The sequence below is a fragment of the Geospiza fortis genome, unplaced genomic scaffold, assembly GCF_000277835.1.
Source record: "Geospiza fortis unplaced genomic scaffold, GeoFor_1.0 scaffold443, whole genome shotgun sequence".
Classification (NCBI taxonomy): Eukaryota; Metazoa; Chordata; class Aves; order Passeriformes; family Thraupidae; genus Geospiza; species Geospiza fortis.
The window spans coordinates 3,194,392-3,206,932 of NW_005054335.1; the positions used below are offsets into that span (position 1 = coordinate 3,194,392).

General features: G+C 39.7%; 1 protein-coding gene across 1 annotated transcript; it reads left to right on the plus strand.

Moving 5' to 3' along the window:
* The first annotated feature begins 385 nt into the window (after positions 1-385).
* Positions 386-9,063, plus strand: ESM1 (endothelial cell specific molecule 1). Its single transcript, XM_005421989.1, has 3 exons — positions 386-949; positions 4,825-4,980; positions 7,072-9,063. Exons 1-3 carry the CDS (start codon positions 625-627, stop codon positions 7,170-7,172), a joined length of 582 nt encoding a protein of 193 aa, XP_005422046.1. The 5' UTR covers positions 386-624; the 3' UTR covers positions 7,173-9,063.
* The last annotated feature ends 3,478 nt before the right edge of the window (positions 9,064-12,541 follow it).

Consider the following 12,541-nt stretch of genomic DNA (forward strand, 5'->3'; position numbering starts at 1 on the left):
TGAGTTTGACTATTAAATGACATGATCTCATTTAATTCCCCAAAATAACCCTCCACATCCCCTAAAAGAGTATGGCAAAGATTTGTTCTGTTAAAGATTATTCTTTCAGCAGTAAGATGATTCAGGGTGATTTTCTTCTGGCCATGCATGCTGTGATATCAAGGCAGAGCTCTCCTGTCAGCAGTGTGCCCAGCATCAGAGCAATCCCTGTCCTGCAGGAAGGTATGCAACCTCCTAGGGGTTGATTGTTTTTTTACCTTTTTTTTTTACTCTTGGCAGATGTCCTTGAGCATTTGAAACGGATGTGAGAGAGTTTTTAGTCCTCATGCAAAACAACCAACTAAACATAACAGATTACATCAGCTCAGGCTTTTCAATTCCTGGATGGCAGCAGAGTGCTAATCCAACCTTCATCCTGGATTTCATAAACTGAAACAAGGGAGGCTGGCAGGAGCAGCGCTGCCGGATTGAGGAAGCTGACGACGGTGCAACATGTGGGCAACACACTTTATAAAGCTCATAAACTTGTAGACTGATGTGTGCAGCTACCACTTTGGATTCTGTACCGCTGCTTCCCTCGGCAAGAGGCACCAGCAGGCTGAGCACTGAGACCTGGTCTCTGGGATGGAGCATTTACCCCTGCAAGACATGAAGGGCTTCCTGTTCCTCACCCTCCTCCTGCTGCCCGTGCCTGCTGGAGCTGCCTGGAGTGCGAAATACGCAGTAGATTGCCCTGATCCCTGTGACAGTAACGCATGCAAAAGCACCGCGCGCTGTAAGCGAACGGTGCTGGATGACTGTGGCTGCTGCAGAGTGTGTGCAGCTGCTCTGGGGGAGACTTGCTATCGTACTGTCTCGGGTATGGATGGTGTCAAGTGTGGTCCTGGGCTGAAGTGCCAGTTTTACACTGAGGAGGATGACTTTGGTGATGAATTTGGTATCTGCAAAGGTAATGATGTTCGCTTTGTATGCACCCACTATGGCAATTTGACAGCAATATACATGCAGAGTTTGCCTCTTGCTTGAAAGGAGTAAAATGGGATTTTTACAGCTCATGCCTTAGCCAAGGAAAAAGGGAAAAAATACCTGCTGTCATTAGAAGGCATTACATGTACTGGGGCAGGTTTATTAATGTGATGATATTATTTACACATTACCTGGGGACATGTGTAAGGAAATACCGACAGGGTGTACTTGGAGATGAGATTTTTGACGGGAGCTTGAGACACCCAGGCACTAGTCCTATTCTTTCTGTTGATTTGGTGGGTGGCTCTCTATAAATTATAAATACTTTAATCCTGCAAGTCCAGCCTTGTCACAGGGTCCCTGTGGCAGCTGCACACTCCTGGGAATGATGCTCCCTCTGGCACTGCCGGCTGCCTGCCCAGGGACCAGGTGCTCACGCTGGGGTCCGGGGGATGGAGAAAGCAGCACACCCTGAGTGCCTAGAGACTTTGTCCTCTTTAATTTAGTCCTGCCTTTGAGGTGCTCAGTCATCCTAGGGATGAGGTTAGGGGAGGCAAACAGAAACCCTCCTGCCTGAAGGATGGCAATTACAGAGCAGAAGCTGACTATGAGATGAGCAGCCAGGCACTGCATACAGTTTATTACAGGTATGTTGCATGCTGATTTCTTTCATCAGAAGCTATAATCACATTTATGTTTTAGGAGCTATTCTCACTCCATTTAAACAGGGCAGTCTTTATAGTGTGGTAATGTATTATATTTGTAAGAAGCAGGGTGAATTTTAAAAAAAATAAACTATTTTAAAAAGAGAGTTTGCAAAGCATTAGTGCAGTGGATTTTGCTGTGTTTGTGTACCACTTCAGTAAGTAGATACAGATAAGCCTTAGAATAACTTCCTTAAAAGTGGGAATATCTTGGCAGTTAAATATCAGGAGTATTAATAGACTCAGTTAAAGTAATGACTTAGGACCTGATGCTGCAAAAATCACTTTGGCTGATTCACATAAAGCACACACTTATTTACCTTATTTAAAATAAACTCATGAGCATGGTTGAGTGTGAAACCCAAAATAGTACTTTATTGCAAATGAGTAGAACTTACACATAAAGATTATATCTTTGGTGCACTCACCAGGAAAATATTTTACTGAGATAACTGACTGATCTTCAGTTTATTAAAAATCACCACAGTGCAAGATACTGCCTATAATTCCATTAACAATTGTTTTGAATTAGTGTGTACTTTTCGTTTTCCTCATAGGAGTTTCTTAGCAATAGCATCCTCTGAATGGGAAAAAAGAAATATTATGGGACTTGAGATCTGAATCCCCATAGCTGAATCTTGGGTGCTCTGTAGAAAATGCAAAATCAAATGTTTGGGTTTTTTTCCCAATTGGTCAGTGGAAAAACTCTTATTAATTTCAGTAAAGCTATATCTTGGCTTCAAATTTAAATTGGTGCTTAAGGCTTCTATTCCCCATATATTTATTTCCACTAAATATTATAGATGTAATTTTGAATTCCCTTTCTTTCTTTCTTCATCTCAGCTCTGAGATAGTACAGTCTCTCCTTGGGGTCAGATATTTTTATTTTATATATCCATGTGCTGCTATGATACCTGGTCAGTCACTCATTTTAATAACTTCCATGTTTGTAGTAACTGACAGATGCAGGATGGCTAAATTCTCTCTGGCTTCCTGTTGCCAATTTACTTTGAAGTTCTGGGAAAATGATCTGAACTCTCTGTTTTTCAATTTCCTGTTTCAAAAATGGGCAGTATATATTCCAGAACAATTTTTTGGGATACTTTCATTATTAGGAGAGTGGATTGTACTATTATCAATAGCAATGTCATTATGGTCCAAAGCAAAATACTTTTTGGTGCCCTTGCTTCCATTAAACCACTGGGAGCTATCTGCAATTTATTTAGGAGCAGGATTCTATTAAACAAAAAACTTCTAAGAGATTTACTGAGATGTCAGTGTCAAGAAATGTAAAAAGCAGCACCAATGCCAGGGTTATTCCACACAGAGAGCCAAGTGCTTTGGGCTCAGACTTGTTTCTATGCTGTTGTGCACATCTCTGCATCCCACTTCTCCAGGCTGAGCACCTGTAGGAGGCAGATTGATGCTCCATGTAGTATGTGCTCTTTGCTTGTCTCCCAGGAAGGATATGCACACAAGAACAGCTCTGCTTGGGTGGGATTTTGCTTTTGTTTCATGTGGATGAGCAGCAGATTGAAGAGTCATTTTTGGGAAGGGGAGTCTGCTGAGGGCTAGGAAGATCCTCCATGCTGGAGTGACTCGCTGTGCAGTCCATTTCAGAATCCTCTAGGGCTTTTAATTTATAAAAAATAAATCCATACATCCATTTGATACACAGAGAATTGTAAAATGTTGGCTACACTATAACTATTTAACTATAGTGCAATAGCTTCATTTTCATATTACCTAGGCTGTATGGCAAAGCCAAAAGTTTGCATTCATTCAAGAGGAGACTGAACAAACTGAAAAGGTGATTTTATTGTGGGGTGTTATACACAAAGAAACTATGTCTGGATGAGAAGGTCTCATAGCTGAAAAGGAGAGACAAAATGAGGGGAGAGGTATTATTTGTACTTACTATTGTCACCTTCCTTAAGGGTTTTGTGGAGGCCTGGGCTAGATGGTTCCTTGGTCCAGCCCTGAATAGTCATTTATCTGCCCTTAGGAGGTGAATCAGAAACTCTACAGACCTTGCCATTTAAGGTGACCATGTACCTTGGGTTGGCAAGGACAGTCTGAACATAAAGGCCTTTCTCCTGGGATATCTCGAACCTCTCCTGGGAATGATCACCAATTTGTGGGTTTGGAACGGATGTATTAGACATGGATTTTCCCAGTCTCTACCTCTTTAGCAATGGTTTTGGGAAGGTATCCTATTCAACAGCAAGGTGGACAAAGACAAGGGCCATAGTTTAAACCCTCTGGGAAGTTATATGGCTCAGCATGTTATATGTGTCAGCAATGGGATAGGGAAAATCTCCTGTTCCTGACTTAATTTTCTTTGGAAAAATTTGTTCCCATCCTAGCAACTGCTTTGTAGTGCTCCTCCCCAAGCTTGCTCAGGGATGTGAGGTTTGAATTGGGGCATTATGTGACCAGGTGCAGCATAACCAGGGGGCTGCCTTAGTGCCAGAGATCCTGTTAGGCCATCCTCACTCTTCAGGCTGGAGATGCAGGTGAGCCGTCTGCCATGGGAAGGCAGAACCTGGCTGTCTGAGAAGGTGTTGGGTGGGAGGTTATTCCCTGGGACCCAGTAGCATCTCCAGGTGGATGGTGAGTTTGCTGGAGAGCTCCTCAGGGTCAGGCTGCATCCTCCTCCCAGACTGCTGGCCCAGGCCACAGCAGCCCTGCACCAGCGTTGGATTGAAGCTTTATATATCAATGGTCATGAAAGTCAGATAATATCATAGTGAACCACACAGTGAGTTCAGGGAACTTCTGGAGTCATCTTCCCCTCTAAATTCAGTGCTAGTCCTTTAATGAAATCTTCTATAATCATATACCTACATATCCATACTGCCTTTAACTAAGGCAATGTAATGTAAGAGTGCGCTTAAATCTAAGAGTGTTTCAGAGAAGGATTACCAGCAGCACATTGTAAATAAGTTACAGGAAATGAAATGATGTATGTAAAATGTGTCAAGATTTGTTAATACTAGAAGACACTGTAAAAAAGCAGTCAGCATGATGAAATCGTGTAGTTAAGGTCTAGCTGACCTCCACTCAAAGGTTTTCCACTTTCAAGCAGACCAGCTATTAAGATAGCAGCTGACTTGGATCACTGAGAACTGCTTTGCTATATTTTTTTTTCCAGAGTGTCCCTATGGTAGCTACGGAATGGAATGCAGGAAAACCTGCAACTGTCCCTCTGGCATCTGTGACAGAGTAACAGGGAAGTGTCTCAAGTTCCCGTTTTTTCAACTGTCTGCTTCAAAGCCTCCAAATCGACGAAAAATATCTTCACACGCAGGTAAGACTTTGTGGGACAGTTGATTTTAGCAGAAAACACCTTGCACATGATCTACTACCACTCTGTCTATGAAGGGTGGGTACTTGGGTGGAGCTGTGAAAACCATTAGCACCACAAGGTAGGTTTATTTTTCTTATTCCTTAATGTGTGGCATGGAATTAGGTGAGCCGCGATGCATGCTAGAAACATTTTTAAATACTTTGCAACTGTTGCATGTGCTAGCAGCACCTCACCTGTGCAACAGGAGGCTGTGCTAGGGTTTGCATGTCAGTTCAGGATTTCACTACATTGCATTTACTAGTATTAGGTAATGCATAGTAAAAACAGCATTTCATTTTCCCCATGAGGACAGAGCTTTATATGTTTTCAGTTGTCAGTGAAAGGTTTTATTAAATGTTTTATTGTAGTAATTTGTCACAGTATCATTGGAATAATTTATTTCCTTTACATTTATGTCTGAAGCTTGTAATAGATCTGTCCATAATTAAAACTAAAAAAAAAAAAAAAACAGAAAAAAAGAAAAAAAGGAGTGTGAGAAGCTGCAGGGTTTTTTTGATGCACCAAGGAAAGATCACTGAAGGTTTTAGAGGTGGGCTTAAAATTTCTCCCCTTTTTCACCACCTGATGATGCTAAGGTATGTTTGACTAAACAATGCTTACTCTAAATATAAAGAGAAACCAAAATAAATACAAATGTGTACAAGTCAGAAAAAACCCCAGAGATTTAATTCTAGGTCTACTGGGATCTTTGATAGGGTTTCACTAAAGATTTTTAGATTTAATTTCTTCTCCAACTGCAGTTTGTGTGTAATTTTTAAATTTCTTCTGTTATATTAAGCGGTGTAGAGTTTGCTGTCTTAATACAGGATTTATCTTTTTCTCTGCTCAGAGAAAGTTAGATTGAAGTAAACTTCTGCAGCTCATATCACATTTAAAATAATCTCAACAAAAAACTCATACAAGATCAATCAGCCCTGATATTTTTGTATTTTTCTACACGATTGTGCTCTTTGGCTTTTCCTTCTTCTATTTATTACTGAGGGTGCCAAAATAATGAGTGTGCTTGCTTTTTTCTGTATCTAGCCTATATTCCAAACCTTCCCAGACAGTCCATTTGCATCAGTTCCTCCTCCCCTTTTCTCTTCCTCACTTGCCTTTGGTCCCAGATTTTCTTCTGCCTCAATGTTTAACTGCTTGACTTATCCCAGCCAGTATGAGATATCCACTGCATGGAAACAAACAGTGTTTTTCATCCTTGCAAGAGTTTCCCAATTACTTCTGTCCTCAGAGGTCTGTCACTGTTAGCAGATCAGGAACACTACAGTAGTACTCCATGGGCTGGTCACACAGGGTTTCATTTGAAAGGGGTTTTCAGAAGTAACTATAGCATCTAAGTGATCATCAGTGAATTAAAACAGCTGTAAATGCTTCTGTGGTTTAAACAGGCAAGTTTCTGACCCATATGTTTTGTAAAAAACATTATGACATGCTTACATATGCCTAACAAGCCTAAAGGTGTCAGAGGTGCTGTACATTGCAATTTTACTCCTTTCACGGTCAAACAGGAGGGCAGTGGACAGCACACTGTGTCCCCAGCCAGCTAGCTGTGCCAAACAACCCCAGTCACAGCTGAGGAATCCGCCTCAGCCAGGGACTCTTTCCAGTTGACAAACTGAGTATCTTTTACCTATTTTTGGAGAGTAAGCAAGTTTAGTGGCACACACCAGGCTATTCCATGCCAGCTGGCCTCTGTCAGAGAATAGCTGCAGGGGAGTTTAATTTACTGCTGTAGTTATTGAGGATGTGTTGCTTGTTTCTGTGTCATACTGGAGTGAGTGTTACAGTCAGAACTGGAAACTGAAGTCAACTCATCAGCCTTATGCTTAAGCTACTAGAAAACAGATATGACTTGTGCCTTAATTTTGTAGAAATTTTGCAGCTGGGTAATTGGAGGTAATTTACTGAGTTTTCTGCAAACATACCAGTTAAGGATTTTCCAAAGTATTCATAAAACCAGGGACATTGCTGCAGGATAATATTTTAAAGCTCTCATGTTCATGAAATCCACCTTTATTTTTGTGTTTTTTTCAGACAATGACATGGCATCAGGGGATGGAAATTCTGTAAAAGAGGAATTCGTTAAAGAGAAAGTTATTCGCTCTCCAGTAATGAAATGGCTAAATCCTCGCTGATATTTACTTACACTTGTAAGACTTTCAAGTGAATGCATTTCTCACAGATTATTGAATATGCAACAACACACTTTAAGAACATAGTAGATCTATAATGTATGAATATGTAATCTCTGAAGCTCAAATGTGACCCATTTTTAATGAGAAAAATGTTTACTTAAAAATAGACTGTACAGTGTATATGACTTTTGATTTTTTTTTTGATAAGTATTTGAACAGAGAAATGTATTGTGGCTTTTTGAATGTATAGAAATGCTGAAAACCCAACATGATCATTTAAATAGTGCCAGAGGCTGACTCTTGCCAACCTGATGCTGGAAAATCTCTCACTGAATGAAGGGGACAGTTTGGGTGAGTGATACTATTGATGTGGAACTACTGTGAAAGAAACACATATAAACAACACCTCAGATGGAAGGAACACCCTTGTGCAATAACAATAATAACAACAAAAGCACAACAATGTAAATTAAATAAACCAACATAAGTTGTTAACAATTTTCTAGTTTTTGTAAGTTTGGTGACAATTCCTCAGAGACAAATATGCCTTTCTTCAGAGAGAAAACATCCAGCACTTCAGTTTATACATTGTGAATAACTTAGACGAGACACTACAGACATATATTGTATTTAGTTGAATTTCTAAAGTTAAATTTTGTACAGAAAAACAGCAGGTTGGTAAATTCTACCAATTTGTAGAAGGGGATCTGAAAAAAAAGAAGCTGCTTATCATTATTTAAATATATATGTTTCTATAAACCAGCTAGTTGGTGTCATTAAGGCGATATCTGCATTTTTTCTGGAAGAGTGGTGAGAGGCCAGCAAAGGGACATTCATGCTTTCCATCTTCACTGCTGGCTATGGCCCAGATGTGACTCACAGGGAGTTTATTTGAACCAAGAAAGTCTTGAACCCTCAGCAAGCGATAGTGCAGCCACAGACTACAGTATTTTGGTACCCAGTCCTTTGTTTCTCAATTTCATGAGCAAGTGATCCCATTTCAGCCAGGAGAAAAACTTACATGTTAGAGTGTTGCAGCAACAGGCAGCCCCTCATTCAGCCTAAGCTGGATGATATTTGCGTAAGTTAAAAATCACTACTGAGAAGGGTTTGCTAATATGCCTGAAAACAACCAGATCCACAGATAATGAAAATTGAAGTTGCTGCCTCAGAGTGAACCTGGATGCCATGAGTTTAGGAACAGCTTGTAACACAGAGCACTCCCATTGGAAGTGTGGCTTGATTTTAACATTTCCTTGAAATCAACCTGAGCTTTGACAATGACTGCAGTGAAAGAAAGAACACACAGTACAGCAGCCAGAGTTTAGTTCAGGATCTAAAAGCATGCTTTTAAAACTATGAACAACAGAAACTGATGCCTTTAAAGAGATCCAAAGTCAGCATCTGGGAAAGCAGGATGCTTTCACCTGGGAAAGCAGGCATGAATATGCTGATCTGGAACAAGATGATGACAGCAGTAGACATCCAAATGTCACGATGAAAGTGCAGGTTCTCTTGCCATGATAATTGGAGACATACAAACATAAATCTCAAACTAGCATAATACCACATTTTAACCAGTATTGAATGTTAGGGTCTGAGAGGGAATAATGTTTTCTTGGGCTATTTACTAGCAAGTGAATTGATTCTAATCTACTGATATCAAAAGTAATTTTTTTCTTGATTTCAGTGAGAGTAGGATCAAACCCTTGGTCTTCCAGCAGACTGATGAGAAATATTTAAAGAATGTAGTAAATACTGCATACATTATTAATATTTTGCAACAATGTCATAAATGACATTATGAGTTCTTGAATGTAAATCTAGTAAGTCAGTTGGTTTTAAAGAGTGTAATATTATTGTTGTTCAATAAAAAACCACAAAAAACAACAACTGAAAGCATCACTGTCTATTGTGTCTATCTTTGAAGAGTAAGCCTGCTGCTGATGGTACAGCCATGGCACACACAGGTTAGGTATCCTTTTGGTCTCAAATCCGCAGAAACAGTTCCACAACCTCGGCATCTATTTCAGCAAATTTCTGGGATCGTTCATGATTGCAGAAAATGAGTGGTGTCCCATGTACAGAAAGATTTGTGTCCACACTATTTCAACCACCTTCGTCTTCAAAACAGGGTGGCTGGATCCTAGCTGCCTACTTGGAGCAGCCACTCCTTGGCCAATTCCAGTACAGGAAGGATTTGGAAGCTGTCTTTTCTTGTTGGCCTGGCCATTACCATGCCAGGGACTATTTAGCTCTGAAGCAGAGCCTGCAACTCCTTGATACTCTTTCATTTTTCATAAAGGAATAACCTGTGAATCCACAACTGGCAAGTCAGGAGAAAGGAGGAGATGGAGGGAAACGCCTTGAAAACATTTTTTGGATGATTTTTACTCTTTTTCATCAAATTTATACAATGCTTTTGTATCTCTTTATCTGCTTCAGTGATAGTTCACTGCACACAGAATAGATTTCAGGATGAAATTACAGTATTTCATCCTTTTATTTTATCCTTTATCCATTGAAACATTTATCTGTTGTTACCAGTGACAATGGGACTACGCCAGGATAAGAAATGATGGAAATTATCATAGAGCCATAGAATAGTAGAATTGTCTAAGTTGTAAAAAGCCTTTAAGACCGTTTGAGTCCAGCTGTTAACCTGACACTCCCAAATCCTACAAATACTACTCCTGAAGTAAAAGCTGTGAAATGGTTCATCACAGAATGTGGTCCTGTCGTCTAGTATTTATTTTGGTTTTAGTGGGATTATATATTACTTACAGTATGAACATGTTTGGCAAATAAGCCTCATTTCTGGAAGGTAGCTGTTACTTTCTCAGCTGCTGAACTGTAAGCTACATAGTATATGCAAAGACTCTCATTTTTGTCTAATGTGTTATGGCACTGATAAGAACTGTGCTTTAATGCAGTTTGTATTACAGTCTGTATTATAGGGTGCTGCAGACACCATTACAGTTCAAACAATATATAATCAAATGTTTTAGAGCAGCATCTGAAATACACAGAACTGAAAAGCCTAAAATATATTCAGATGTATTTCACCCACAATTCAAATAATATGTAAGAAATATATTTCCAGTGTAGATAAATTTTAATGAAAAACAGCCTTATCAATGTCATCTGCGAGAAACGTCTTTAATGTACCCTAATGTATGATTTCATTATATAAAGCATTCACACTTGTATTGTGAGATTCATCACTACAGTGTGATTAACAATATGAATTTGCCACTCTAACCCGCTAGGACACAGATATTGGAGCAAACACATCAAAGTATATATTTTAAATTAAAATATATGTACATGCTTGCTATCTATTTAAATGGACTGTCAGGTCACAGCAGCACTTTGAAAATATTTCCTGACACCTGCAAAATTGGTAAATATTTCCTGTTCTTGTTGTGTCTGCCAAAAATAGGATTTTCACAAATTGGAAAGATAACTTCACAACCATCATGATTTTTACTTTGGCCCATCTTAATATGGTATTCACAAGGGTTTGTCACTGTCCAAGGAAGCTGTGGCTGACAAATTGATATGTTCAGGCTTTTTTTCTCTTCCAAAAGTGGCACCATCTATCTTCTGGATGTCCAGAGACCATGCACTACTCAACTGCTTGGCTAAATTATTTCAGGAAGGTGAGTTTAGCAATCAAATATGTGTTAAAACAGCAAGACATGCAAATGCTGAAGTATTCCCTGCCCTCTCATTGGCAGTAGCTGCCAGTGACCCCTGTACAAGTGCTGAGTACCTCAGTCATGGCTGGGTGGGTGTGTGGCACCCATGCCTGGAGAGACTGGCTTTTCTGCAGGCACCAGAGGGGATCCAGCCACAGTCCTGGCAGCCCCACGTCCCCTGAGCTGCCTTCCTGGTCCCACAAAATGCTCTGTGTAAACAAACAAACTTGTGTTTGGATGAAAAGAAAGACGGAGATTTCCTTAACTTTATTAGTACATGGTGTTCCTAATCCTCCCTGATCCTTTTCCATTCACTATGCTTCCAAAGTGGTTGCACCTCAGATTCGTGTGCTTGCTCCCTTCCTACTTTTAAAAGCTATTAAGTAAAATCTCAATTGAAATTAAGAGAAACAGTTGATTATGTATGAGCTTATCTTTGCTATTCTAAGGAGACTGACTAATTTTTTCAAAAAATTACATAATCAATGCAATTTTTCTATTCTGCAAACACTAAGCCTAACTGAAGTGTGTTTTGATAAACTGAAACGACTGAAATCCTATGAATGTTACTTGAAAATATCTTTCTTCCTCACAGGAGAAACATCTATTTTTGAAGAACAAATAATGGTTTGGAATGCCATTGAAATCCAAACACACTATTAGTATGTTCCTGAAAAAAATGGTACAATGCTGGGGGAGAATGCACCAGAGCCCTTGCAGCTGTGTCACACTTTCCATTTTGTTATTTTTAGTTTTCCATTCCTGCTGGGCTTTGCTTTGCTTCCTATGTAGCTTCCCCTTAGTTCTGTATCGCTCTGTCTTACATATTTCTGGCATTTGGCTCGCTCTCCTTTTTTTCCTCCTTTTCTTTTTTTTTTTTTTCTTCAAAGGAAACCCAAGCAATGCTGTCCAGTTTCAGGAAGTCATGTTTCTCTTGGCAGTGGCTGAGTTCTTGGTTTTCTAAAGGCATTTAGGAAATTTAAATTGCTAGTTTTCAGCTTTTAACATACTACGGCTTCATAGTCTGGCATAAGAAAAAAGCAGCACACAAAGAAAACTCAAGCCTGTTCTGCAGGCAAGTATGTCCTGCACTTTCCACCTGGAGAGCCACCACTGCCCAGTCTCACCTTAACTTCCCAGCCTGGCATCTAGTAAAAAAAGGAACATAAATGAGCTCTGGTGAGACATTGTATCATAAACAAGTTTTGCATCTTTTCCCCCTTCCTTTGTTAATACAAGTACTTGTAATCTTGTAGGGCCAAGTAACTTATCTACAGAACAGAGGATGTTTACACCTGTTAAAAATGTACCACCAATTTTGTGTCATGACTGAATGCTCTTCTAGCAGCCTAGGACCTATCTGTAAAGAATTAGCTAGGAACATCATCTGATGTTTAAAAACATACAAAGATTTTTGGGTGAAAATTTTTGTTTACCCTGCAATAAGCTCCTCTGCAGAGGAATGCACTTCCTTGCCTGTATGCACTCAGAGACTCAGAAATCAGCAGCCATGTGCTCAATCTAAGATATTTTGTTTAAAAGCCCAGACTAAATCCTTTAGCATATTAAAACTGATGTCATGATTTCTTGGGACTTGGCTCCCAAAAGAGGCTGCAAGCTTGGGGCTGGCAATATTGACACTGTCCAACAGAAAGTACAAAACAAATC

Excerpts from the sequence above, each read along its gene's own strand:
- ESM1 (XM_005421989.1), top strand. The coding sequence starts at position 625 with ATGGAGCATTTACCCCTGCAAGACATGAAGGGCTTCCTGTTCCTCACC. Across the intron at positions 950-4,824 it reads TGAATTTGGTATCTGCAAAG|AGTGTCCCTATGGTAGCTAC; the intron begins GTAATGATGTTC and ends TTTTTTTTCCAG. Across the intron at positions 4,981-7,071 it reads AAAAATATCTTCACACGCAG|ACAATGACATGGCATCAGGG; the intron begins GTAAGACTTTGT and ends TGTTTTTTTCAG.